This window comes from Fusarium fujikuroi, chromosome FFUJ_chr07 (genome assembly GCF_900079805.1).
Source record: "Fusarium fujikuroi IMI 58289 draft genome, chromosome FFUJ_chr07".
NCBI lineage: Eukaryota > Fungi > Ascomycota > Sordariomycetes > Hypocreales > Nectriaceae > Fusarium > Fusarium fujikuroi.
In genome coordinates, this window is record NC_036628.1 from 3,017,542 (window position 1) to 3,044,609 (window position 27,068).

At 46.2% G+C, this 27,068-nt stretch overlaps 15 protein-coding genes; 7 read left to right on the plus strand and 8 right to left on the minus strand.

Annotated features, from left to right (window-relative positions):
* Positions 1-287: 287 nt before the first annotated feature.
* FFUJ_08169 (related to polyamine oxidase precursor) lies at positions 288-1,922 on the minus strand (the record flags this gene model as incomplete). XM_023581162.1 has 2 exons in its annotated part: positions 288-600; positions 652-1,922. The coding sequence occupies 2 exons, from the start codon at positions 1,920-1,922 to the stop codon at positions 288-290; spliced, it is 1,584 nt and encodes a 527-aa protein (XP_023433807.1).
* Positions 1,923-3,143: 1,221 nt separating this feature from the next.
* On the plus strand, positions 3,144-4,434 carry FFUJ_08168 (uncharacterized protein; the record flags this gene model as incomplete). XM_023581163.1 has 6 exons in its annotated part: positions 3,144-3,164; positions 3,218-3,445; positions 3,499-3,701; positions 3,752-3,840; positions 3,898-4,062; positions 4,118-4,434. The coding sequence occupies 6 exons, from the start codon at positions 3,144-3,146 to the stop codon at positions 4,432-4,434; spliced, it is 1,023 nt and encodes a 340-aa protein (XP_023433808.1).
* Positions 4,435-4,996: 562 nt separating this feature from the next.
* Positions 4,997-6,436, minus strand: FFUJ_08167 (related to TAM domain methyltransferase; the record flags this gene model as incomplete). XM_023581164.1 has 8 exons in its annotated part: positions 4,997-5,227; positions 5,281-5,635; positions 5,683-5,739; positions 5,794-5,951; positions 6,002-6,046; positions 6,093-6,099; positions 6,266-6,303; positions 6,365-6,436. The coding sequence occupies 8 exons, from the start codon at positions 6,434-6,436 to the stop codon at positions 4,997-4,999; spliced, it is 963 nt and encodes a 320-aa protein (XP_023433969.1).
* Positions 6,437-7,377: 941 nt separating this feature from the next.
* On the minus strand, positions 7,378-8,803 carry FFUJ_08166 (related to integral membrane protein PTH11; the record flags this gene model as incomplete). XM_023581165.1 has 6 exons in its annotated part: positions 7,378-7,696; positions 7,758-7,788; positions 7,856-7,923; positions 7,985-8,102; positions 8,176-8,548; positions 8,633-8,803. 6 exons carry the CDS (start codon positions 8,801-8,803, stop codon positions 7,378-7,380), a joined length of 1,080 nt encoding a protein of 359 aa, XP_023433809.1.
* Positions 8,804-9,588: 785 nt separating this feature from the next.
* FFUJ_08165 (uncharacterized protein) lies at positions 9,589-10,431 on the plus strand (the record flags this gene model as incomplete). Its single annotated transcript, XM_023581166.1, has 1 exon — positions 9,589-10,431. One exon carries the CDS (start codon positions 9,589-9,591, stop codon positions 10,429-10,431), a length of 843 nt encoding a protein of 280 aa, XP_023433810.1.
* A 719-nt stretch (positions 10,432-11,150) lies between these two features.
* FFUJ_08164 (uncharacterized protein) lies at positions 11,151-11,808 on the plus strand (the record flags this gene model as incomplete). XM_023581167.1 has 3 exons in its annotated part: positions 11,151-11,329; positions 11,385-11,467; positions 11,531-11,808. 3 exons carry the CDS (start codon positions 11,151-11,153, stop codon positions 11,806-11,808), a joined length of 540 nt encoding a protein of 179 aa, XP_023433811.1.
* A 169-nt stretch (positions 11,809-11,977) lies between these two features.
* FFUJ_08163 (uncharacterized protein) lies at positions 11,978-12,670 on the minus strand (the record flags this gene model as incomplete). The annotated part of the gene is made up of 1 exon (XM_023581168.1): positions 11,978-12,670. The coding sequence occupies one exon, from the start codon at positions 12,668-12,670 to the stop codon at positions 11,978-11,980; it is 693 nt and encodes a 230-aa protein (XP_023433812.1).
* Positions 12,671-13,564: 894 nt separating this feature from the next.
* On the plus strand, positions 13,565-14,051 carry FFUJ_08162 (uncharacterized protein; the record flags this gene model as incomplete). XM_023581169.1 has 4 exons in its annotated part: positions 13,565-13,608; positions 13,660-13,762; positions 13,821-13,856; positions 13,908-14,051. The coding sequence occupies 4 exons, from the start codon at positions 13,565-13,567 to the stop codon at positions 14,049-14,051; spliced, it is 327 nt and encodes a 108-aa protein (XP_023433813.1).
* A 465-nt stretch (positions 14,052-14,516) lies between these two features.
* On the minus strand, positions 14,517-14,828 carry FFUJ_08161 (uncharacterized protein; the record flags this gene model as incomplete). XM_023581170.1 has 2 exons in its annotated part: positions 14,517-14,556; positions 14,623-14,828. 2 exons carry the CDS (start codon positions 14,826-14,828, stop codon positions 14,517-14,519), a joined length of 246 nt encoding a protein of 81 aa, XP_023433814.1.
* A 515-nt stretch (positions 14,829-15,343) lies between these two features.
* Positions 15,344-16,203, minus strand: FFUJ_08160 (related to 3-oxoacyl-[acyl-carrier-protein] reductase; the record flags this gene model as incomplete). XM_023581171.1 has 3 exons in its annotated part: positions 15,344-15,519; positions 15,574-15,803; positions 15,863-16,203. 3 exons carry the CDS (start codon positions 16,201-16,203, stop codon positions 15,344-15,346), a joined length of 747 nt encoding a protein of 248 aa, XP_023433815.1.
* Positions 16,204-16,868: 665 nt separating this feature from the next.
* On the plus strand, positions 16,869-17,784 carry FFUJ_08159 (uncharacterized protein; the record flags this gene model as incomplete). XM_023581173.1 has 2 exons in its annotated part: positions 16,869-17,205; positions 17,261-17,784. 2 exons carry the CDS (start codon positions 16,869-16,871, stop codon positions 17,782-17,784), a joined length of 861 nt encoding a protein of 286 aa, XP_023433816.1.
* A 1,109-nt stretch (positions 17,785-18,893) lies between these two features.
* Positions 18,894-19,286, plus strand: FFUJ_08158 (related to KP4 killer toxin; the record flags this gene model as incomplete). The annotated part of the gene is made up of 1 exon (XM_023581174.1): positions 18,894-19,286. One exon carries the CDS (start codon positions 18,894-18,896, stop codon positions 19,284-19,286), a length of 393 nt encoding a protein of 130 aa, XP_023433817.1.
* A 549-nt stretch (positions 19,287-19,835) lies between these two features.
* FFUJ_08157 (uncharacterized protein) lies at positions 19,836-20,387 on the minus strand (the record flags this gene model as incomplete). The annotated part of the gene is made up of 1 exon (XM_023581175.1): positions 19,836-20,387. The coding sequence occupies one exon, from the start codon at positions 20,385-20,387 to the stop codon at positions 19,836-19,838; it is 552 nt and encodes a 183-aa protein (XP_023433818.1).
* Positions 20,388-21,818: 1,431 nt separating this feature from the next.
* FFUJ_08156 (related to tol protein) lies at positions 21,819-22,352 on the plus strand (the record flags this gene model as incomplete). The annotated part of the gene is made up of 1 exon (XM_023581176.1): positions 21,819-22,352. The coding sequence occupies one exon, from the start codon at positions 21,819-21,821 to the stop codon at positions 22,350-22,352; it is 534 nt and encodes a 177-aa protein (XP_023433819.1).
* Positions 22,353-23,292: 940 nt separating this feature from the next.
* On the minus strand, positions 23,293-24,881 carry FFUJ_08155 (uncharacterized protein; the record flags this gene model as incomplete). XM_023581177.1 has 2 exons in its annotated part: positions 23,293-23,319; positions 23,370-24,881. 2 exons carry the CDS (start codon positions 24,879-24,881, stop codon positions 23,293-23,295), a joined length of 1,539 nt encoding a protein of 512 aa, XP_023433820.1.
* Between the last annotated feature and the right edge of the window lie 2,187 nt (positions 24,882-27,068).

The following is a 27,068-nucleotide window of genomic DNA, read 5'->3' on the forward strand; positions in this document are numbered from 1 at the left end:
GTTGATGTATGCGTATATCAGCTTTCAAGAGCGCAGTCACATCAATAGTTACTTCTTGAAACCCTACACTTGAAGGTGTCTAGATATCTATAATACGGTCTAGAGTGTTTTGTCCATGAGTTGGATCATGTCTGCCATCGACTTATGCTCAATCAAAAAGCAGAATGAGAAATCTTGTACTCTCGATTGTCATAGATAAAATATTAGAAAATTTGTGTATATGCCCGAAGCATGCTAGACACTGGGGTCTTTGAATATGTACAGTAAATGTCTGAGACGTGATGTGATCAGTTGTCGCCGTCAACATCGTAGGGAAACAACCATCCGTTCTCATCGTTATACTCGTCCTTGTGAGTGGTTCCGTGCAGAACTTCATACCTCTCCATGTCAAATTCATCGTCGCCAGCCTCTCCATTAATAATCTTTCCGATTCTATGTCCAATCTCACGACCCTCGGTATAGCCACCATGGACAAAACCAAAGAATTCAGTCGAACAAGCCTCGCCGGCAAACCAGAGGCGTTGGACATTAGCACGTATATTTTGGTGCTTCTCGAGAGTCATGCCTACAGGCCAGTTGCTATACGACCCATACGCCCAGCTAGACAGGTTATGTTAGTTACAGACGGGTCAAGGTTGTTGATAAACTTACGGTTCGGTGCTCCAGCGAGGGTAAGTGAATGCTGTAGGCTTGTGGACCTTCTTATCAGGGTACATGGACTGCAAGACCTCGACGACTTGTGCCTCAGTCTCCTCGTCTGTTTGCCTCTCGACTTGGTAAGCCTGTTCGCCAGTGACCGTCGCGAAGATGATGTTAGATCCTTCGAGGAATCCTTTGCCATTGAGCGGTTGAAACAGAGGATAACGTCCACGCTCAATCGGGTCGGCATAGAGCTGATACTGAGCATCGGTATCCCAGAATGACTCATTGAATTGCATGAAGATCTTGGTATATGTACCCATCGCGAATTGGTCGATTGCGCTCTGCTTCCAATGAGGCAACTTGGGTTTAAACTCGACAACGTCCTTCTGCAATACACCAAGGGAAAAAGTACAGATAGCATAGCTAGCTTCAATGCAGCCGCCATCCTTGGTTGTAACCTTGACACCCTTCTTGTTATACTCGATACCCTCAACCGTAGTCTTGAGGAGGAGTCGTGGGTCGTTCTCCTTCAGGAAAGTTTTAGCTTCCTGCTTAAGGAAATAGTTATAACCGCGCTGGTCAATAACTAGGTTACTGATATCGCTGAAATAACCAAAGGTGGCGTTGTCTCCAGCGACGCCAAAAACAAGACCGCTCTCATCAGGCGTCCAGGCAGCTTCAAAGTCCCATCCCCACCAATCTGCTGCCTGGGCATACATATCGTTCTTATCTGGTCTCCAGCCTCCAGTACGGAGACCAGCTCGAGCAGACAAGTCCTGTAGGTTATCCAGCAAGATTTCACCGGACTCGCCCGACGCATTCTCAAAAGCTTCATCCAGCTCGGCGATTTTGTCGGTCCAGTTCTTGGCGCCCTCGTGGTCAAACGTCTTGAGGGCATCGTAGTCGGCATAAGTTGTTTTCAAACCGTGCTTCTGCGCCAATTTCCAGATGGGGTTCTCGTGCGTCTCGAGCGATCCGATGCCTTCGACCCAATTGGCTCCTAGCTCGATGGTGTATGGCTTGCCAGTTTTGGCATTTCGGCCAAATTGCTGACTTCGCAGGCGACCTCCGATATAGTCATTATGCTCGACGATAAGGAAGTCGGTGATTTTGGCTTGGGTCAGGTTCTGGGCTGCAGCGATACCGGCGACACCAGCTCCGAGAATTGCAACCTTGGTCTTTTTGCAGGTGCCTTTATCTCGAGGCGGGAGGGTGGCTGCCTCGGCGGCGGTAAAGAAAGCTGTAAGGACAGTGAGAAGCTGTGCTGGTGATTGCTTCATGTCGGCGGTTTTTGGTAACGAGAGTGTCCAGGATCAGCATTTCCGAGAGCGAGAAGGAGGGAGTTTGTTTATATACGAATTCACCCTAAAAGTAATTAAACCATCGCTCGCTCGACCGCGGCGCGCATACGTAGGCTGTCATGATTCACTAGCCTCGTTCGCCCAACTTCTGCCGGTGGAGCCGCGGAACTCCCCGCCCGAATGTTGACCCGAGGAGCCCATGGTCCATTGTTGATCAGATAAAGCAAAACATCCGCATCTCTGGCCAAAATCTGGAGGGTTTTCTTCCTTCGAGTCCTTGAATTTTAGGTCTCGTAAGCTGTTGGTCCTGTAGCGTCCGTTAGCTCGTCGGTGCTACTGCCTAACTAAGTAGGTCCCTGACGCTGCTAACTATAGAGAATATGACATGACTCGCAGTAATTCGCCTTTCAGGTTGGTCCTGCGTCGGAGCCACCGGGATCTGCATGTACCAATTGCGATTCGCGAAGTCCGCGTACTCTATCTATATCCGTACTAGTCAAGGCTTTATCTAGATTAACCCATATTCGCAGTGCATTGATCTCGACTCGGGTACAATTTTTCGTGGCTGTCAATTGCGCTTTGTTGTTCATTTCGCAGTCCGGATGATGGTTAATTTTTAACCCACCAATCCCATGCCGTGCTGTTGATCTGACAGTGGTGGTTTTAAGTAAGTTGACTACAGACTCATGAGCGCCCAACACTTGACAGGAAGATACGCTATTTCTATGGACGCTATAGTGTTTTATATCAAGTCCACAGGAGTTAAGGTTATACTCAGTGGGTTCCAAAGCCATTTCCCCCTTTTTTGGGAGGTGGGGGCAAATGCATTCTCAAGACTCAGCCCATCGGGTACAAGTCCGAATTTTCCAGGGCAGTGGATATCTTGGCTCCTAAAATTATGAAACTGGACTTTTGATCCATTCTACCCTCTTATCTTTGTTCGCCACGTGCAAGACCGCAAGTGCTCGAGCCCCCAACCCTCCCGACCATAGCGCTCTACTAGCTTAGCACAGCTCTAAGCTCCATGGTTGATTGGTAACATTTAGCTTAAGTTAAACCTTGATAGTTAAATATACTGCACGTCCCCCAACTCATTTTGTCCAACCTCTGCTGCCAAACCATGTCCTTCTTGTCCTTGCTTGCTTTTCGGTCTTGCTGTAGAACCAGAGACTCGGGTCGCTCTACCTAGCGAGCGTCTCAATGGATACCAACACTTCTATTGTAATTTTCTGCCTTTTCCTCTCTTTTCTTCTTTTCGTAACTAATTTCTTCAGGGTATTCAAGCAGTGCTGCTCGTCTTAGCATTAGTGGTACTGATCCTACGATGCTGGGCGAACTTTTTAATGAAGCAGGCTTTATTTAGCTTGCCTGATATTTTTGCATGGCTAGGTTGGGTCTTCAGCCTAGGATGGTTTATCTGCTCGACTCTTGCACTTCGAATTCTCATCGATAATCCTGCAATTGGCTCTGAACTTGTAGTTAATTCAGTAGAGTATCTAAAGGTATGATATTGCATGGTCGCGTGAAAGAGACTTGTAAAGCTGACTGAGTGCAGATAGTACTAGTCGCAGAGTACTTCTTCGATACTGGGATTTATTTTCCCAAGATATCTATTATCTTATTCTATTGGAAACTAATCCCTGGGATCTCAGGATCCCTTCGACGCGTATTGCTTGTAATCACGATTTATCTTGGTTGCGCTTTACTTGTATCAGTACTTGTAAACACTCTTATCTGTTTACCGTTTTCTGACAATTGGTAAAGTCAACTGGCGCTACCTGTCTCATCATCTGACTAACAGATATCAGGTCTATCGAAAACCAGCTCAAGTCAGCATGGAACTCATATGCTTCTTTCTGTGTTCAATGGGGTCTCAACTTCTCAACGGATTTACTAAGTATGTTTAATGCCTGCTACTCACTGGGAACAGTTCAGCTAACGTGACCGCCAATAGTCTTTTTCTACCCCTTCTTTCTGCTCAAACATCTGAAACTCCACCGAAAACAAAAGATCGCCCTTATTGGCATTTTCTCTCTAGGCGCTATTACGTTGATAGTCAGCCTGTCCCGATTTATTGCCTATAATGCCACTGACTTTGAGCTAGATGATCAGTCTGGCAGTATGTCTTTCTAAATCCTTGCTATAGAATGTTCTTCGGCTAACCTAGTATACAGATACCTTATCTCTCGCCGAGATGAGCACCGCTGTTATAGTCGTGTGCCTACCTGGCCTTCGAAGATTCATTATGCGATCGAAATCATCCACAAATCGCTCTTCGTCGAACCAACCCAGCGGCTATGGCGTTCACACAAAGATCACCGGAAGAGGCCAAAATGCCGAGACCCCTGCGTCGCAATACGCTAAATGGGGTGTGAGAGATGATGAGATTGAGCTAGTGACTCACATTCGCGTTTCCCATGAGCGGCTAAGTCCAGATGATACTCGCAGCGCGAGCGGACAAAGTGCAGTCAGTAAGACTTTCAAGGTATAATTTCCTGGATATTAGAATTAGGCGTTGGAGGAAATGTAATGTGTATGACAAGCGAGGTGCCAAAAGCCCTCATTATGTATATAATTAGACTTTATTTGATGATGCACAGCTCAATACCATGCCTAAACCGAAGGATAGGTAAGATTCTTGCGCTACGTTTATCTTTGAAGTTGGCATTCAGGAATTCGTATCGTGGGTATTTTCACGAGAAGGTCTCAATGGCAACCGCTGTGAATCATGATTCCGCTACATTACACGCTCAAATAAATCAGCAACACGTAATTCTCGACAAAGTGTCTCACATCATGAAGATAGTATAGAAATCCCAGATCCAGACCCAGACTCAATCAAGTCCTCGCTCACCACATCATTAAAGAACATGTGGTGATGCACGCGATGAAGCGATAATGTCGATTCAGGATGCTGATCGATACTCCCCTCGATATTTTGCAGATTTTATCATAAAACGTACGCCTTATTGAAAGGCCTTTATTCAATAATCAGGAACAGCTCAATTCTCTCGCTTGACAAGAGCTCACCACTTTTCTCAAAGTTAGCCCAACTAAGGTTTTCTGCCCCAAACAAAATAGACAGGGAGATAAAGATGAATACCCGGGTTTCTCAGCTCATTCTTAACCTGCGCCATCAACACCTGGATCTCCTCCGCACTCCAACCAAGCGCATACTCAAACAGTTTAGGCGTGTACGAGTCGATAACCTTTGACTCTTGGATAGCTTGATACCGACCAAGTTCCTTAAGCTTTGGATCCTTCGGCCAAGGCCCGATAGGCAACTATATTCAACACTCAGGAAAACAGGACAAGAACCAGATGACAGGTTACATACCTTTCGGACATCTTGCTGAACATCCACAAACCCTGCCTTAATCAACCTGTCCTTCCATTTGTCCGCACAGTCAACAGGCTTGCCAAACTTGGCGCAAGCTTCGATTAGGTGCTTCATCCACGATTTGGCACTGGGCGCTTTGTCGAGCGTTCCGTCATCGGACTCAAAACGCGCGTCTACGCCTTGTAGTTCGATATAACCGTTGGAGCGTATGTGTCTGAAAGCTCGCTGGAGCATAAGGTCCTCGTCGCCTACACACGCTTCCAACTCGCGGGCGTGAACAAAGTCAAATTCTGAGCGGTACAGCCACTCGTCCTCGAAGTCATCTACCTCAAAGGTGCAGTTTGGTGGATTCCTGAGCTATTAGCACAACGATACGCAAGATGGCAGGTTTTGTCTTACCATTCTGGTTGGATCGGACTGAGATCATTTCCTATAACTTCTGCCGAAGGATGCTCACTGTCGCCGAGCATGTTAGCGGGCTAACACCCTGGGGTTCATGCTTCCACTCACTCTGCGAAATCTATCGCCCAGATACCAGTCCCTGTGCCGAGGTCAAGTACACGCTGAGGGTTCGCGCCAATCGGGGCAAGGTGGAGCTTTCCGTCGAGAAGGATACTATATACGTGATGGACGAGGTCCATACGATCTTGCTCATCTTCATCGTTGGGCTAAGATATTATTAGGCAAAGGTGTCAAGAAGCGGTGGTCTAACACATACCACGGGATAGGTGCCTTCTCGGAATGCATGATATCGACGTCCATTCTGGCTGCTGTCAATAATGCACCGGGGTATATTCAGAGTAACTAACTTCATATCTGCGTATGTCAGAAATAAGTCAGTCGTGGTTATTAATAGTGTTTCGACGTAGTCCTCACCTATAATTGTATATGCTTGAATTGAGTGACGATAAAAAGCTCGAACCTCCGATCCTGCCATTCGTGTCATTATACCAGAAACAAACAATCATAGTAGCTGACTGACGTTGATTGATAAAGTGAATCATTGGCACCCAAGTCATCCTGAGGAACTGGTTAGCATGCAAAGAGGCCTCATGTTCGAAGCGAAGCGTCAACAACTCACATCAACTTCCAAGTGGCCCTCAGGCTGAGTGGTAGCCGTCGCGGCAGGGTCTTGAGGAGAGTTATCCGCCATAGTCTGTGCTTTCGTTACTCTGATACGGTCGAACGAACAAAGAGAAGCCTCAAGAGTCTGGCGTTACTGAAAATGAGGGGTCTGTAGATCATATATTCCCGAGGCTCCGCTGAGGGACCCTGGATTGAGCGGATTATGCACTACGCACAGCCGTGTCCTATCGGAGGCTTCCCCGCCATAATGTGGGAACACGTCACCACGTCTTCTGCTAAGGTGAAGAAATATCCCTTGCACAATTGATCTAATGAGGCAGCTCGGTACAGAACATGCAGGTTATCCAATCCCAAGCTCTGCATTAGCTGTCATGCGAAACTCTAAGAACTGTGGGTATATTGTATCTCTGCCAATCAGACAGTCCCTCGGCTCATTATCCCATCAGCAACTTGTGCTTCCGGTTGATTGTCAAGACACGCTGATTCGTCATTCATAGTAGTCATAGGTGCTCACATGATCTTTGCATAAAGCTGATACAACATGTAAGATGGTGGATTTCCCAAGTAATGTGTGTTATCGGCTGCACAGATTTTGCCAAATCCTTTTCCACGCATACTATGAACACTTCGATGTGCCCCCGATGCCTCTGTATGATATGCAACTATTTCGGGAGAAAACAATCGAACGAAGGGTAATTGAAGTCCAGAGGCAGAGGCATGAGTGGTAGTGGCCGATTGTTTCACCGTCTCCTGTCTGAGCCGTGGCATGCCTTGGCAGAGCACAGCGGTGCGGGACAACAGCTCGTCTGATATCTTGCTGGGAAACGCGAACTCACGAGTCTCCCTGTACCTGGACTCTGTATTAACCTTGGAAGCGCCATGTGGCCATCGTCCGTAAGTGCCCCTGGTTGGGTCTCGATCTGCGGGGGGGCTGAGTAATGCACATGGAATCCAGTCTTCCGTAATGGCACGCTGACCGTGCGACTAATTGGCTGGAATGATAGCATCCTAGGTATGCTGTAGCCTACGTTGACGAACATTGTCTGCCCTCTGGCTCTGGCCGCCTTCCTCATCTTGACCCGGCTCCTCGAGAAGCAGGACGGCCTCCATGCGTTCCTCCACCTCGTCTCTTATTCTCCGCCTCTCCGTTTCGACTGTCTTGTTGGTCCCACTGAGATTTCCTGTCCTGCTTCCAGGCTTTGAATCACTTATTCGACTCAACGACGACGGAGGTGGCGCTGACAAAAACCTCTTCCCAAATAATAGTTCAAAGAAAGGCAGGAGCATCGGGATGCAGGCGGCTATTATCACACAGTTTGTTTCGACACTACGAATCATAGGAATGGGTCAATGGAAACATGCTGGATCGCACAAGGGAGACTACTAACCTTATCCAGATCACAAGGCTCCCTGAAGCATCTAACCATGCAGGACTTTGTCAGCAAGGGTCTTATGTTGTGCAGTTGTGCGGATGGTACGAGCTCACAAGTATAGTCTTTGCCGTCTCCCATACCTGGCACCATCATGACTTTGCGTATAGCAGCACAGCCAGCACTAGGGAAGTCATCAGTCAATGTCAAAAGTCAACGGGAGAGTAGCATGTGGCTATACTAACCAAACACCAAAGCCAAGGGCCACGCTAAGGGCCAATTTCTTTTTCAGATGTAATTGTAATGACCATAGTACTACAGCTGGGTATAAAGCAAGGTAGAAGTCTACCACGGCGGAAAATGCTGCCGTTCATCGATTCATCATTAGTACATCGAAAACCTCTTACTTCACCCTCGAGGATAAGGGCCTACTTACATCCCACAATAACTGAATAGACAATTATGGCAGTCGAGCTACGGCACTTGGCAGGGGCATATAAAGTGAACTGAGCCTCTGGCGGGTCGCACTCCGAGAAACGGACCCCGAATGCACCGAGCATAAGGACAAGGTTTGCGATTGCGAGGCCCCAAAGCAACCGGACGTGCCGGGGTGATGGGAAGAGGATCTTGACGAGTAGATTGACGACAGCGAACTTGGGAAGCGCGAGCGACAGCACTCCTGGGATTAGGCCGATCATTAGGAAGAATACAGAACGATGGAATTCGTCGACGGTCAGAGTCGCCTGGTGGCGTCCACTACCGGCTAAGATAGCGGCCGTCCAGCACGCTACGTAGGCGAATACGAAGCCCTATCGAGATGTCAGCAGTTGTCCCTTTTCTATCGCGCGTGGTAGATAGAATTGGGGTGATAGAGAACAGAGCAAGGGACCAACAAGAGACAGGATTATAACGTAGTCATCGATGGCTAAGCGACCGAGCTTTTTATATCTCGAAAAGACCCTGCCTACGACAGCGAGGGATGAAAGCGTAGTGAGTGAATACATGACTGCCATCATAGCAGGGCCTCTGGTATGAGCCGCGACATCAGGCGGAAGTGAGTGCATCGCTGGTATTCGAGCCGCAGAGACCTTTTCTTCCGCCTTTTGAACGCAACCGGAGCTGATTGACGATGTTATCTAAAAAGTCGTCGGGTTGGTATTTCGGGAGGACCGAACTTGTAAGTAATGCCGTAAGACCATACTATATCTGTTATATATAGGACAATTGCAACAGAAAGAATAAGCAGTAAGCATAAGCCGCTCTTAAGTAAAGATGGCTTTTGGGCGTATTATTTTAAGCGAAGTAGAATATGGTCTTACTTATATAAGTCTAGTGTTACGCGATAGATAGATATCACATAAGCTCAGCCTCATAACAGGTTACATCTATAGTATAAGTCTTGAACGTTAATAACCCCAACCTCGGCAGTTCTCAGATAGTCTTTTTTTTTTTTTTCTTAAGGATTAGCTCGACCTGATGCATTTATATCCGTCGGGTTATAAATCAGGAAATTGGATGCTCGTAAACCGAAGAATCAAATGAAGCTAATGACAGACCATCGATTTTCCCCTGTATCTCCCCTTGGTAGCCCCTAAGCTAAGCGTATTGGCGTGCGGCTGAGGTCGATAGTTCACCGATGACATCGCGCTAGCACCAAGCCCGACGCCATAAAGACATTGCAGCGCCCGTTTGCATGTTGCCTCTGGATTCACCTTCTTTTGTATCTCAATTCCAACTTTAGTCTTTCGCTACTAGCTATGTATACTTGTGCATTCTTGTCGCTGGCCATTGGCCTCATTGGTGCGGCTGCTAGCCCATGCAAGCCGCTGACGTCGGGTAAGGTTGTCTCATGAGTCTGAAGGAGGATCCGCTAATCAAGCGTTGTACAGCTTCGGCACTTTCTTCTGCCACTCTGACATCGAGTGTGGCTGAACCTACTGTGTCTAGCACTGTCGCTGAGACCTCAACTTCAGCCGAGTCTCTAATAACTGACACTGCGACTTCAACTGCTGCGGACTCAACCACGATTGACTTGTCAACTACTCTCGCTCTAACCGCCACGTCCGCCGATTCAACAACACTCTTCACAACCGAAACCTCGGCAGCTACAACTGAATTCTCCTCCACCGAGACTACAGCCGATACCACCACCGCCGACGCAACAACCACTACATCCGATGCCCCGCCTGTAATCACCACCTTCGCCATCATCGCCGGCTCCGGCCCCGCAGCCAACCGCAACCTCAAATCAGACAACAACTTCGGCACCCCAATCTACTTCGGCTCAGGCGTCACTCTCCCCGCGCAGCACTACAACATCGATGCCGCCACAGGCCAGATCAAATCCGGCACCAAGTCCATCTGCGCATGGTTCAACAACAGCGATATGACCAAGGCCTACATCACCGCATGCACCGGCGATAACGAGGATGTCAGCAAGGGCATAGTTTATCTTACTTGCCAGGTCCCTGCTGAGGGATCTGCCCTCCAGTGTAGCGTTCCAGTGCTGAGCTGTGTGCAGCAAGGTCGTGGTGTTCAGACATGCTCTGCGACGTCGGGCACGTTGAGTCACTTTAGCATGGAGGGCGATGTTGGAATGGTGTATATTGTTGGTGATGGCTTTACGGGTATTAATCAGACGCCAGTTGATCTGGTTGTTGACCAGGCTGCGGTTGCTGCTCCGACACCTTAAGCAGGAGAGAGGAAATGAAGGAGATCCTTAGGGCTGTTGTTTCTTCTCTGGAGATTTAAATTCGATGTACATACCTTAACAACGTTGGCAGAGAGTAAGATATTCATCGAGGAGACTCGGAAGAGTGGGGGCTTTAAAACAAAAGCGCCATACTTCTGAGCAACTATGATTTTGCTGCCAATGATCAAATGTATATTTTTCCACAGTGTGTAACAGTATCTAATATTTATGACGCAAAGACTTTTGGTTCAAAATCTTTTCGTTTTTTAGTTTTACCATATCACAAATTTTAAGCCAAATACTCAATAGGGTCGGCTGTCCTCGGTCACTTAGGAAAGACAGAAGCTCTGTTGGGGAACGACTTATTAATAATTGCTGGTATTCTGGACGTCATGAAAATATGGGCTGGTGTAACATGGCTTACAGGTCCCTTTTGGTCGTTTGCCACTGTTGAATTGACTTTTTGGAAACAGGTTAGTTGTTATAGGGTAATTGCCGCGCGCGTCGGGCGATCCCGCTTGTGCTCCAGCTGCTGACTCACGCAGCTTATTAATAGCAACAGTCACGCAACCAACAACCGCCTTTAAATCCCCCGCATCCAGCCCCGAAGAACAAAGAGACATTGCTTCATTGTAACATCGTTCAAACCTTATCGATCACTAGATTTACATCAATCTCAAACCCTGCCGTCTTATCTTGATCAATTAATCAGCACAGTCATGGGCGACGCTTCAGTCTTCAACTATCCCTCTCCCTTAACCGGGTACGAGAATGCCCCACCATTGCCAGACGAGAAGGCAGAAGATGGGAAGAGCTATGTAAATCCTCAGTCAGGGAAGCTCAGCGAAGCATACGAAAGGTTCATCGATCCTTTGGACAATGGCAGACAAGGTGGCTTGTAAGTCAGATCAGGTCAATCCTTGGACTACACGTGACAAGCTGACAGGTATCAGTGACATTCATATCTACTACCTCCAAACCAACGAAACGCAGACCAAGTACGCCAAGGAACTGTGGGAACGCATCCGAAGAGAGTGTGAGTTGATCCACCATTACTCAAATGAATTGCTTAGGCCGTAGCTAACGCGAGAAACTTTAGTTCCCGAACTCCGAATCTATAAATTCTGGGAGGGGCCGATTGGACCTCATCCGATTGCCATGTTTGAAGTCAATGTCTTCACACCCGCTCAGTTTGGGGCGTTTGTCGCATGGCTTGCTATCTGGAGGGGACCTCTGTCGGCGCTCGTGCATCCTAATGTTATTCCCGAAAAGGGCGTGAATCGCTGGGCGTCGATGAAGAGGGATCATTTGGAGAGGGCGATCTGGATGGGGGAAAGACTCCCATTGGATCTTAGTCTTTTCAACAGAGAGGATTAGATGCATAGCGTGTGCAACAAATGATATCAATTTTAAAAAGACAAGCTCGAGCTTACAGCAGTCTAGAGACGAAATCAATTATGTGAATTATTATGTCATCTGAGCAGGCCATTGAATACGAGGCGCTATACTACCCCTTGCAAACGGCACACAACCTCGAATCCTAATCTTACTTGTGCTCGCCTTCGCCATTGCAGAAAGGAACGGGATAAGTTTCGCTGCTGCAAAGACGAATAATACCCTTAACCCACTCAAGGTTCCCATAAGTCTGACTCTCATACGAATCCGAAGTAAACTCCATCTTCTCAATATCATCACCGCATCCATCAAGAACATTTCCCTGAACACGTCGGACATAAGGCTGGCTGACGATAAGGCCGTGATGATTTTCAGGAACTTGAAACGACAGAGATTGTTGCTGGCTTGACGTCCAGGTCTCGGTGTAGTCAATGCTCAGCGAAGTAGTGAGAATGTCCTGGATGAGAGGGATGCTGAAACTAGCGCCTACTTTGAGGGAGTTGGCGATGGTGAAGCCGGAGGTGACGCTGACGGTGGCCTTGGAACCGTCGAGACTGCTTATGACGGGGGACATGGGCACGTCCCAGTTGAGGAATTCTTTTTCGGAAAGGACTTGGACCTCGGTGCTTTCGCAGCCACGGCGTTCGATGTTTCGCTTGGAGGGAGTCTTGGTGTTGATAGCGGGGGCAGTCTCGAGGCGTTCGAGGTCAGCGGCTTTCATGATTTGGGAAGTGCCATCAGTCTTAAGAACGATGACATCGTCGGATGAAAGGATCTTGGGAGCAGCTGCGGCTTGGGTGACCGAGACAAGGCTGATCAGTGCGAGGAGCGTGGAGGGGATCATGGTGGGGGGGTTGTAGTGTTGTGATTAACTGCGAGGAATGAGTAAGATTTTAAATGCGAAAAAGCAAAAAATGAGTGACTTGGTAAAGACTGTAAAGAGCGAATTGATGCACAAACGAATGAACGACGGAAGCTCGATGCTGCTAAAAGCTAGTCTCATCAAGCTGCGGCGCATTGATCTTTTAACCCATCCATCTCCAGATATCACGGACCCAGTTCATCTCGACTCCCCTTCATGACTCAAAAAGGCAATGCGTAAATTCACATATGACACAGGGATCCCATTATCAATGCACGCGAAAATGCAACTCTGGCCCAGTAGGGCAGTGCACACGCAGCGGACAACAGGTGCTCCACACGGAAAATCGTATCCCGAAGTTTCAAATACTCGGCTGCGTCATGAACTTCTCCTACTTCTCGCACCTGAAGCAAGAAAATAGAGTTTATGACTAGTTTCATCCCTATATCCATCGGAACTGCCGATACTAGGGTGTACCTTGGAATAGAAGCGTTGACGTTGAGTTTCTGGAATATTTGCCCGCGGGAATATCGCTATGTTGGCGCTGATCTTTCGGAGGGTCCTTGGTATTGTTTCAGGTTGGCATAATTTTCGTGTAGATGCCGGTACTGGATATTAGTGACGTTGCATTGATGGAGAAAGCTCGGACAAACTCGTTCAGCTGAGGAGATGGACATACGATCACTGAGATAAGGTGTTATAAGTGTCTGCACGTCCGTAGATAGTCGATGACTTACATCCATCACCAACAGTCTTTACCAGTTTTGGCAATTCAGCACACTCTTTTTCAGTCACTCATTTATCGGATCGAATCTTATTGCGATTACGAGTTAATATTACCTGTTTCTGTCTGCTCAAATAATACTAGATCTCATCATGTTCGCCAAGATCTTTAGCGCTTTCCTGCTCGTCACCGCCGTGTAAGATAGGTCCATCAGCTTTGGAACATGAGCTAGCTAACACTATCAAAGGACAGCCAAGCTTCACGATAACTGTGCTTGTCACAATGGCGATAGTTACAACTGGCGATTGACTGCCGCTGCATGCACAGAGTACAACGATCAAGGCTACGAGGTTAGCAACTGGAGCCAGCACTTACCAATAATATCGCATCAGCTAACTAATTGTGCAGTGGGGCGGTGCTACCTACAATGAGACATCTGGTCGTGTAAGTCAAAATTTTCTGTGATAGATGAGACCTGTGCTGACTGGAGAGTAGTGCGCCCAGGCAACCACTGAAGACAAAATCGCTGGTGACCAGTGGGAGGATGCTTGCAGGAAGATCGCCGAGGAGGGCTATGATTGCGCTGACGGCGAAGGGAAGTGCTACGCTAACCCCAGCAAAGTCCGTGGCAGATGTTAAAGATTTTATACAATACTCAGCAGGCATGACTGCTGCAGAAGCGCTAGCCTTTCCCGCTTCCATGAATAAAGTCTTTATTAATAAACTGGCGATACTAAATTCATCACAAACCATCTTGATACTGAACAACTAAGAGTAAGGTCTTGTAAAGTCAGAGAATCTCTTTATTTACATGTGATGGAAAGGCAGTGTAAAAACTATTCCTTCGCTCATGGAAGAGAGGCCTCATTTGATGCCATGCTCTTGGTGTACTAGAGATGGGCACACATAATTCATGGCCTTTGAAAGATCATACGACTAGGCTCGTAAAAGCATACAAGAACCCACTGAAAGCAGCAACGGAAGGACATATTGAAGAGGCAACTAAAAGGCACTGAGAAAATGGTGGAGGGAGACTGGATTATCTCTATTCATGGAGGCATTTCGAGTATCCAAATGCATTGGCCTTTGCTGCAGATAGACTATCTAAATCAAGCAGCTTCCTTCTCCGAAGATATTAACAGAACTATTCCAAATTAAATTAGCTATTGACCTCAAAATTATAGTACAGAACGCGCGTAGATATACTGACCAGTCGCCACCAAGGCCATCAGAGCATACAAAGGTTTCCTGAGCGGCCTCATTACACGTGAGGCCCTTGTTGCGGAGATCCTCGACGCGCGCCATTTGTGCGGTTCGGTCGCCGTTGTTATTAGGATCTCGGTTGAAGTCAATGCGTTGGGGCGCAGCCATGGCAACAGCGGCGAAGGCAATGAGGCAGATATTGTTGACGAGCATTTTGAGTCTTATTGCTTTGGTCTTGAAAGAAAAGAAGAAATGTGAGATAAGGTACTTTGAAAGAGATGAATTGTTGATGGACCAGCCAAGAGAAGAATAGATGTTGAGAAGGAAATGATTTTACTCAGATACGTGGGTTGATTGCTCTATATAAGCACCCGAACCCAATACAATTGAAGATTCAGGTTGCCTGGGTTTCATAGATTGGTAGGTGCTCAAGCTGTGACCAGGGGTTTTCACGAAATAACAGACGACAAAAAATCGAAATCGAAGAACAAGCTTAACGCAAACGTTGAAGCTTAGTCAACGGGCGTTTCATCGTCTGTTTGGTTGCAGAGACGGAGGACCACTGGAGTTTCAGGAGGTCTTGGCTGCAAGGAAGTAGAGCGGAGTGGATAAAGCATGGGTGTAAACAGAATTTCCCGAATAGGAATCTCGACTGTTGGCCTAACCATGGTGCAATGAACATTTCATGATTTTGTCTCAGTTTAGATACACTAATAGGCATAACGTACTCAACGGGTAGTATAGCCGCCATTGGCGAAGAGGGTCTGGCCCGTAATCCATCCCCCCTCAGTGACAAGGAATTTAACGAGGGGAGCAATATCCTTAACATCCGTCAGCCGACCATCCAGCGCTTGACTCTTGTGAAAAGCCACAGCATCATCAGCCTCTTGCGGGTAGAAGAAAGCTATATCGCATATCAATATCAGTATATGACCTATCAACTGCGAGGGCGACTTACGCGTATCCATCGGTCCAGGCGCGACAGCATTGACGCTGATTCGGCGGCCCATAAGCTCTTTGGCAACGCCACGGGTAAAGTGCTCAACGGGAGCTTTAGATCCGGCATATGAAGTATAGAAGCCGGTGAAGGCCGCTAGGAGGGCAGTGACGATAGTGATGAGCTTTCCGCCGTCTTCGACATGCTTTGCGCCAGCTTGAAGAATCAGGAAAGCCGATTTGGAGTTGACGCTGCAGTCTCTATTAGTAATAGTAAACTTGAAGTTTCAAGCGGCGAGACTTACTCAAACATGGTGTCATACTCTGCCTCAGAGATCTCAGCGATGGGCTTCTTGAGAACCTTTCCAATTGTGTTGATGACAATGTCGATCTTGCCGAAGTCCTTGAGCACAGCTTCAAACAGTTTGTCGACTGCTGCTTTGGTGGTGAGATCACCCTGATAGAACGAAAATTTTACCTTGGGGAATGATTGGCTGATTGTCTTTGCTAAAGTGTCGGCACTTTCCTTTGTGGACGGTGAGTTGTAGTGGAGGGCGAGGCTAGCGCCAATGCTTGCTAGGGATAGGGCGATTTCGGCACCCAGGTTCTTGGCCCCGCCTGTGATGAGAACGACCTTTCCTTCGAGAGACATTTTGAAAACTATGATAAGGTGGGTTGACTAAGGGTTCAAAATTGGATTGTGGTGTGAGTGTTGGACGATGAGGTTCTTTGTAGTTTGGTACAGCTCTAGGGACAGGTTTATATAGATAGTCAACCGGGCCGGAGGAGTAATCCTAAAGGGAGGGATGAAGCATCAGCACTTGCTGAACAGATGCATTGACGGAATCCGGAATAGTACGAAGATCAAAGGGCCAGGAGGGAGGCACGCTGAAAATCATATCTGCATTGAGGGTTAGGACATTTGACGTATCACTGGTACACTCGATGCAGCTGCAAAGGTAGACGTAGCGCTAACGTTTAATCCCTTGCGCACCAGGAGTAGGTCAGTGAGGACGAATTGCAAGCAAATGCCCGATAACAAGGATACTCTGTACAACGGCTGTACCATAGGTGAATGGAGGTACCTCTAGATAATGCAGGCTACGAATCTTGACTCTACGCTATGACGCTAGAACATATAGCGTATCGATCAGCGCCTGTCACTCTATTTGGCAGCTGAGTTCCAAACTTTAACATGAACTAGTGAGCCGTGATGCATTTCCCTATTTAGGTCTAGGGTCTGCCCGACCTCATCTCTGCCGTCCATGAATGAAATTCTACCGCACCAAAATCCTTCGTCATTTCACTCAAACTCACATGCCTCGCTCTGGACTCGTCCTGGGCACTCCTCAACTGCCCTCGGACCTCAAATTCGTTATCGCCGATCAGCCCGACTTGCTGAAAGCGGACTCAAGTGTCCGGTCACATATTTCGAAGCGGGGTTGGAAAGCTTACACGAAACCGGACCGTTCGAAACAACGTCGGGGACGCCATAAGGAGCGGGAAGTTGTTTTTGAATACGTGAGCCATGACATCAGCCAATTATGTCCGCAGATACCGCCCGTTGAAAAGCAGCTCGGCGGAGGTCGGGTCGATGCCTTCAGAACCTATCCTGGTCCGTGGAACCCGCAGATCCCTGGGCTTGTGGACCACTGTGAGTGTGTCACTACACGTCATACACGCTCAGAACCGACTAACCGCTGAGGTAGATCTCGTGCACATGGCAGTAGACATCCCCGAGTTAGACCAGCCAGGAAACAAGGGTCTTCTCCGCACGAGCTGGTTCCCCTTGGTCCTATCTCAAGAAGCACCCTTCCAAACAATTCTGTTACTTTCTGCGGCCAACAAGTCAACAATCTCTGGCATCTCAATTCCATCGAAGTATATTCTGCAGCTCAGGCTCCAGGCGATATCTTCAATCAACGCATTGATGGCGACACATGATGACACGAGCGACGCCCTTATTGGAGCTGTTGCAAAGATGGCGAGCTTTGAAGCGATGCATGGAGGCGTCGAGTCGTATCGAATACACATGCAGGGACTGTACGATATGGTTGAGCAAAGACGCGGTCTGGATTCACTGGGTTTAAATGGACTGTTGCGGAGGATTATTATCTGGATTGATATCAATTCGTCTTTTCTTCTGCAGATTCCTCGCTGGTTTCCAGATGAATATTTTGCAGAGAGAGGAGGGTCGGTAGAACCTAACCCGGAAAGGTTTATTGCGCCATAGGATCTCAAAGGTTGAGATGTCACCTGGTAGCTCATTTTGTCTATATTTTATGACTTAACTTAATCTTTGTTAATTATCAATCCATTAACTATGCGGCTGGTTGTTTCTACAAAGTCGTGGGCAGACAGCTGGGCTCTTGACCTCGCGAAGTGATATGAGGGGTCTAAATAGAGATGTTCGCAAGGTACCCTGTCATCGCTGTACTTTCGGCATATTGATCCCTATCGCAGCAGTTGTTCATTATATAACGAGTCGTTTGCAAGTTTACCAGATATGTTAAAAATGCCTTCTAAATAAGACTATGAAAAGTTCTATACTATAGGTTGAACCAGAGTGTGACCCCGTCAGTTGGTAAGCGCCTGCAAGACTGAGGTAGTAATTGTCAGGACCCTTGCATTAGACATCCGAGTCAGAATTGCGCTACATTGAGCGACTATCCCGACGATTAAGCGAGTCCAGAAGTAGCTACTTCAAGAAGCCTTCGTGTTGTCTGAATGCAGGTGATGAAGAATGGAAGCACTGAGGCAGATTTTTCAGAGTAAAATAATTTTATGCACAGACGTACGGACCGGTCCGCTTTACTTAGTTGCCTACTACATTTCTGGAAGGTCCTGAATGAACGAGAGGCGTTGCGAGTTCGTATCTGCACGGGCGGCCGAATATCATGCATGGTAGCGCGATTATTCAGCTGCTGAATCATCTCGGTCATCCAACTATGCTAAGAGCTTGTCCCACAAGTTGCGGTATTAGGCCATGTTACATCCAGGGGAATACCCGGTTGTATTTAGATAGGCAAGCTACGATTGGTGATGACTTCTAGAACGGGTTTGCTGATACGACTTTGATTCCCGACCGCTGCCCGACAGAAAATATCGTATGTGCATTTCAAACTCAACCCAGTTATGGATTTATATCCGTGCATGTTCGGTTACTGGTTCTAGATATAAAAGCTGTCTGTTTCTTCAGGACCTCAATCTCATCTTATCCACCTCACCCATCTCACCCATCTCACCCATCTCACTTAACTCGCCACTCATATAACTTCATAAACGCCAGGTCAGCACCACTCTCCATCTCTCTACCAGCAATGCTAATACCATAACGATAGCATGCAACTCACCGCCCTACTCGCCACCGCCCTCCTAGCAGCTGGGCAGGCAGCTGCTGGTATCAACTGCAAGGGCAGCAGCCAATGTGCTGGCGGAACACAGGGAGAATACACTTCCAGTTTTGTAAACTTGGCCAGGGGCCTCGATCCTAACCGCTGGTACTACAACGGGCAGCACATCATGTGTACCCAGCATCTTTGCGCCTTCCTGCAGAACACAGGAGGAATGCCTGGCTCGAGCATCAAGACACTTATCTCGGACCTTGATGCCCATGGCTGCAACAAATGCGGCAGCATTCCGGTCTTCTGGCCGCAGGATAACGACGAGAAGAGCCATGGCATCCTTACTATCAACTATGTCTCCAGCCCTAAGTGCAACTGGGCTATTTGTTAATACCAAGATGTATGGGTTTTTTCCATTGGTATTTGAGGCCACTGCTAATATCTTCAGGCCACGGTTTATGATCTAGTGTAATGCAGCTTGAGGCAGTGGAAGAGAGCTATATCTTTGGGTGCTGAAGCCTTGGCTTGCTAACCTCATCAGTACGCTGCTGGAGGATGGCGATAGAGCTCATGTTGGGAAATGTTGCCGGCTGGGTCTGTTTGAAAGCATTCACGATCCTCGTCTCAAGATAGTGCCAAGATCTACATGTTAGTCCTAAGCAGTAAATATGTCCTTAAAAAGTCTAGATCCAAGCAGCCCTCTTCGGGAATTCCCTATCTTTCTATCTAGCAACAGGACTACAGGTCATATTTTTGATATTGCCCTACATAGCCTTCTTTTACAAGACATGAAAATGATTCTCACTGTCCCTACGATACCAGATGCTCAGGCGTTCAACAGACCATCCTTGTGCTCCACTATCCAGCCCCTAACTGTAGTAGGTTTTCTCCCCAAGATCCGCTCCACAAAATTATTTAAAGCCCATTGCTCCTCGTTGGACTATTCGAACTTGAAGAAATTCCATAGTCGCTCTGCCTTCTTTCCCATCCTAGGGCCCCAGAACTCCATGAAGCCCTCGTAGCTTCCGTCAAAGGCAATCGGCTCACCCAATTCTCCACTGAGAATACCCGCCACTTCTTCAAAGCTCAGCCAGTCATGCCCATTGTTCATGGTGTGGAATGCACCTATATGTTTGGTATTGTCTGAGAGAAACAAACGCCCAGCGACCTCGGCGACGTCGCGCGGGTCGAGAAATGGCACACGATGCTCTGGCCAGATGAATTTCTTGTGCAGCAGGACGGGCTGGATCTGTAACCATAGATTATCGATGAAGGAAGCCCCAGAGTTGATATACGTGACTGGAAGTCCACTTTCATCCAAGATACGCTTCGCAATCGGATGTTCAATAGGCAGGGTTCCTGGCCCCAAATTCGTGGGCACGCGATGGGGATTGAACTCGGGGAATATCCCGAGAAGCCGGATGACATGAACAGCAGAGCCATCTTGCTTGAGGGCATTTGTGAGGTTCGTCATGGCACTTGTTTCCGACATGCCGCTGGAAGATATGACAAAAACGCCTTCAACACCATTTACAGCTGCGGCGAGTGAAGATGGATCCTCGTAGTCAGCGGCGAGAACCCGGGCCTTGGGGAATTTGTTTTATAGCATTTTCTGCTTTTCGGGGCTCCTTGCGACGAGAGAGAGTTGAATGCCAGGGGCTTCTCGTGTGAGAAATGCAGCTAGTGGTTGGCCGATGTGGCCAGCAGCACCGAAGATCAAGATGCTTTTCGGAATTGACTTCTTGGAAAGATCCATGTTGACGATCTGATAATTGTTGGACGTCGCGATTTCTTTTAGTGTATCGTAAAGGTGAAACAAGGCTCGTATAGTGCTAGACCTCGAGCAAGAAAGAAATATATCTCGATGGTGGTCTAAAGAATACCAAGCTTGACTTTAATGTAGGGGGCCATCGTTTAAAGATTTGACTGATGCCACCACTGTGCCGGAAGCGTCGGGCTTTATATTCATTCATTACTACTGTGCAAGTTTCTCAAGTCTGACTTGTGAATTAAAGCTTCTTGGCAGGAGAGAATTCAATCCTTTGCCGCCGTTACAAGCCGCTGACTAAGTGCTTCCGAGTGAGGTGGGCACGGCATTGCGCAGAATAATAAGGTTGTGATTTACTTCCGGTGGAGTCTACTATTGGTAGAAACGACCCAGTGTTCACACAAGGCCCTGATTAGACCCGGCAAAACGCGGCAATGCCGTGTTAATCGAAAGGGAAGATCAACGTCAACATTTATAGTAAAACTCTTGTTACAATGTCGAATTTGAAAGCATTACAAAGACTGAAATGAATTTTGCCCTACCATCCTTACATATTCCAAGTGACAGGCTTGTATTGCATAACCAACTCCACAGTGAAAGCCCCAGGGAGAAGCTTATAGTGGGTAGAGAGAATATCAAATTATCTTCTATATCTTGTGGGTTGGAAGCCTGAGGAAAATCGGGAGCAGCATATCTCCGCTTACTACTATGCATGTACAGTTGCCCCTCATCAAATCATTTGATAGTGGCGCAGCACTGAAGCACGTTAGGACACACAGTTAGGCCATTTCTTCTTATTCTCGACACTATTTCTTTTTATCCTTGCTAGCGAGATCATGGTCACAGCACTTGCAGACAACACTCCGCCATGGGCATCTGGTTGTCCGACCTGTGAGGCTATCTAGCTCCAATTCGCAGATCCTGATACTGCGCCTCAAATCATTCTTGGAACTTACAAAGAGGCGCTTTCGACTACGTGTCAGAACCACAAAGAAATATTGGAGATTCATTGACTATGTCCCCTCTAAAGGAGAAACTTTCAATCACAGGGTCATGGGGTTTCGAAATACACATCAGGGCAACAGAATAAGCCTCAGTCAATCACTAAATGGCACCGGCCATGCCTGGGAGTTACTGTTGGTGAATAAGGATGATATGCCTGGCCACCCGGGCAATGGCCGTGTACTTGATACTGACTGGGCTGATGTCGAAACTATTACAAGATGGAAGCACAAATGCGTTTCATCCCATGGTGCCAGGTGCGAAAATCCCATCAAAGTCTGGCCCACGCGCCCTGCTTGGCTAGTCGACGCACAGAAACATTGCATTGTCCCAGGCTTCGAACCCGTTGACTGCGCGACAATAAGTTACACCTACGGAAGCCATACTCAACCTATAATGACCTCAAACGCCCTCAAAGAGCCACAAGAGCTTTTCGCTCTGGCAACTCCCGAGTTCTCAGACCTTGTTTCGCCTATCATCCGCCGCGCCATGTATCTAATCCCGGCTATTGACGAGCGGTATCTCTGGGTAGACGCACTCTGTGTCACTCACCACGACCCCGGGGTTGCTTCCCACCACTTGAGGTCACTGGGGACCATCTATACAAATACAGTTGTGACGATCATCGCCACAGATGGCGACTCTGGGTTCTGGATACCTGGTGTCAAGGGTATATTTGGCCCCTGATGGCTGAACCACAATGTCGTTCCATGAGGACACAAGACGCTTATGCTTTATATACGGGATTCCAGAGATGATCTTCGAGCACAGTCCCTGTTGACGAGTATCGGGTACGAAAGGTATGTAACGTCGCACCTCATCAAGCCGACCTATGGAAAGTCGCTTTTAGTATTCTGGCCATCCTTCAAGGTGGTGGGTAGGTTGGAAAGACTGCGTGGCCAAATAGGAATTAGGGTTGGCCGCAACAGCGTCTCCAGAAGGGAGTATGTTGAAGAAGCATTTCCTATTACTCAGGGGTACACACCAACAGATCCACAGGAGCAAAGGCGTAGAATTGGATGGACTTGGCTTGAGAAATGTTAAGGATATAAGAATTTTACCAAACCTCTGCCCCTCTGGGACCGTGGACTGGTCACCCGAGAATGAGCCCCAAGTCTACCCCGATGGCTGCAGTCGATATCTCTTCGAGCATGAATCTATGGTTGAGAGACTTTTACTTTTGCAGTGATACTACCCTTTCTCCGTAAGTGAGATCGAGGAATCAGCACCTCCCTTTATGCCTAAGAAATCTATAAAGTAAAAAATAAGTAAATAAAACTATTAAAAGTTGTATAACCTTATTAAATAATAAATCTAATAGTTTAATTTAACGCAATTATATATAGTCTATCTCTTTCTCCTTCTGACCTCTATATACCAACTGGAGAATAGAGCCACAATAGAAAGAAAAATAAATGCAACTAGATACACAAGGTTAAAATTAGTGTAGTCTTGCCCTGGTAGCAGCAAGCTCCGGCAATATAAAGGGTTTCTATTATAGATATTCGGATTGTCCGCGCAATGGTAACGGTCGTTGATTTTCAGTATGCTGCGAATGATAGTGAAACGCGCCCTCAAAAATGCTGCATCAAATAAACCCCGGAGCTCTTCAATCCATTGATCCTTCTTAATAAACCCGTAAGAATTGCTTCGTCTAGAAGCCGCTATTAGTAGACGACGGTTTTTCAGCAAGTAGCCAAAAACAGAGGAGTATTTAAAGGCATTGTAGAAAAGAAGAAGCTGGTCCTCTGCCTGGTCTTGTAGAGGGGAAGACAGTTCTCCAGCGGGAGAGAAACTTTGGCCATTTGCGAGAAACTCGCTCTCAAAAGTGCTTCTCCACCCAGAGCAGTGACGATCGTCACTGCACAGCTTGTATTGCTCCGCGCAGCCAACTCCATTCACCTCATGGTCAGGAAGCCACTGGCCAAACCGTGATTCTCCAACGTGATTTTGTCGTGATGCATGAAACATGGGGTCGGTCATCGGACCCGCCCCCAAAAAGACATTCTGTCCCGGAAAGACGAGGACGATAAACGTCGTGGCATTCGGGTGGCGTAAGCGAGGATCAAGCTGCCTTTGGGCAACTAAGAGATTGTCCGGTAAGCCGGCGGGAATGAGAACAAGAGTCATGTCCTTCGGAAAAGGAGCCTCCTCGCCGAAGTGGAGGTGACCGTCCCATCCAGAGTGGTTTGACGAGAGTTTATTTGGACCATTCAAAGTTTCTAACCATACACTATGTTCCCTGTACTGTTTTATCCACTCGTCGTCGGGTAAATCTATGTTCTGGAACGAAAGTAGGCGTTTGCCGTTCTCCCAGGCCTTTGGCCAGATGAAGTGAGATAAATCTAATGCGGCACACGTTAATCGGTGATGAAGCGTCGCTTTAGATGGCGAGTTATATCCAAAAGATGATGCAGTCATGTTGTGTTGAATAGAAATTGGATATGCTTTTTCTGAGCAAATCTGACCTTCAAATGGACAACTGGTGTTGTGAATGACCACTTCTGGGGTGGCTCTCCCCGACCAAAAAGATCCACAGTCTCTCAGATCGTTATCGTGATCTTCTTTGCAGCCGAGCACATACCTTTCGGCTTCCTTGTCTTCTGCTGCTGGATATAAGGTCTGCTGTATGCCTAAACGCCCACAGCATGGCGTCCATTCTGACTGAACGGTGGGGCGTTCGTCCCCCAGCGAGGTCGAAATATAGACAACCGTAAGTCCGAGCGCAAGACAAAATACTGCCCAGATGCAGGCGGCCAAGAAAAGAAAGCTACGGAGCCATTGGGAATCGCTAAGCGCCTTGTGATTTTGGTTTTTCCTCCAACGCGGCATCCAGGCCAGCAGTGCATCGCTCTGTGAAATGTCCGTCTCGTCAAAATCCTCGAACACGTCGCCACCGACAGAACGAGGGTCGGTGCTGTTGATACTCGACTCCTCAAGGGATTCGAGTGGAATGTCAATGCTCGGCATGTCGAGGCCCGGTTGGTCAAGGGACCCGGGTGGGGAAGCGTTGGTGCGCGTTGGGCCGTATTTGTGGCAGAACCAAAACGCAAGGCGTCTTACGATTACCCATGCCCGACTGCCAACAATTGAGATGAAGGCTCCCACCACTGTAGTCAGAATCATTGCTACTGTATCTGAGACGGTGTAGATAAACTGGTTCTGTAAATTCGCGTCATGGTTCCGCCAGTAGCCCGTATGGACGTGATACGACATGTCGGTATGTTGCAGCGATGCAGACAAGATTTGTGTGAGGAGGGAGAAGATAAATAAGCATATGGAGTATGAAGGGCCCTGTTGAAGGTGTTGTTTGAGCGCGAGCTCTGAGGAAATTCCACCACTGCAAATTAAGTACTTCCATGGTGTCTTATCAGCTAAAGTCTGTTGATGCAGGTGCCCCTCGCACTCCCTGAACTTGAGTAGAAGTGGCTGCTGAGCGCCGGTTAAGTCTAGCAGGGCTGAGCAAGTTAGCCGGGTTGCGAAATCAGCCCCCTTTGCCTCCCTTGCATCAAATCAAGTCTACAATGCTACTGTCAGCCAATTACATCGCGCACACAAATCAGCAACTGGTAAGCTGGGCATCCATTAACTATTACTTAACCTAATACAGAGTAGAGAAAGAAAAGCAAACTGTAAAATGGCTTGCTAAGCAGTATATATAACTCAAATGAGGCATTTAAGACTGGCATTTATAAAGATGCTGTAACTATTAACTACATATAATAGTACTATAATGCTTTAAGTAAAATCTAATTATTTTATTTATGATAAAGAAAGTATAATAGTATAGCTATTTAATTAAGCCCGTAAAATGCCTTACCAGGGCGGGCTGGTCTTGAACACATCGGCTCGCTACTCGGGGATCATTAAGCGCCGTGGCGTCACAAAGAGATGGCAAGGTTGAGGATCGGTGGTCTTAGTTGGCCAATGCCCCCTCCATCCCGCATTTAACAGCAAATCAAGTTCATAAAAGGCAAGCTGTGCGAAATCCTGGAGGTAAGCGGTCAGAGACTTGAGAATTGATGTCAGGATCAGATGATGTGTCAGACATGATTGGCACCCAACAAGATGAAATTGCCACGCACTGCCCACGTGTATACTCATTCTCTCTGATTCTCGCAGACTCAATTTCTTCTCAAATCAGATCCCCAGGGTTCACGATAAACGACTACTACATGGGGAAGGCTGCAAACGTTAGCAACATTAAAATCAATAAATAGACTAATTATATCTACGGCATAGATATAAGTGGCTTCTAGACTTAAAATTTCCTCTAGTAGATATATTTATAAGCAATATTTAATAACTATTTAAGTATATAAGGATTTATACCTTAAAGATCTTTATATTATTAATCCTAAAGTTAATAAAAAATATATTAAATATAAAAAAGGCTATTTACTTAAAGACTATTATAATAAAATTCTATATTAATAGTTTTTTATAATAATATAATAATTTAAAAGAATAACGTAATTAATAAGTAAGTAGGCCAGATAAGTAAGTAGGCCAAAAATCCCTTACTTTATAATATTTCTATTTAATTAGATAATTATTAATAACTTAATATACTACAGTCTTTAAATAAAGCTAGAATACTTCTTGCCCTTTAGGCCCTTTAAAATAACCTAAACCTTAGTATTTAATGTACTGTAAATAACTATAAAGTGCCTTATAATATATTATAACGCCACTATAATAGCATTTAATTATAATACAATTCTATCCCAAATTTATAAAGACTATTTAACTTAAAAGAATAGATAATAGTCTAATTTATTTTTAATTTAGATTTATAAGGATTTCCCTTATAATTGCATTTTATAGAAGAAATAGCTAATTCCCTGCTAGTTAATTATAATATATTACCTATTAATAAGTATTAGGCTTATAACTTTATAAAGTAATAATTAAAGCTAAAGATATATTTATTTTAGAGATATAACTATTAGAGAGTTAAATATAAAGATTTAACTATTATTTACAGTTAGTTTAGGCTTATATAGAATATAATTATAAAGTATAGTATTTAATTAAATAATATTTAGAACTTTAATAAGATTAGCTTTATAATAGGCCTTATTATAGCCAGAATAGCTATTATAGGTTTAAAAATATAAAAAAGGCTAAAATTAGTATAGCCTAGAAACTAAAAATAGATTACTATAATTTAGGTAATTAATACAAAAAGTTAATTAATTATACTATTTATTATTAATATAGGCTAATATTACCTTATTAATTAATATTAAAAATATAACCTTTTAGGCAATTAAGTTATTATAATAAGCTAAAATAGATAGATAAATAATAAGTTAAGTCTTAAGTAACTAAAGTACTTTAATTAGTTTATAATTAACTAATTAACTAATTTTTATTATTTTTTAATTTTTAATAGTTATA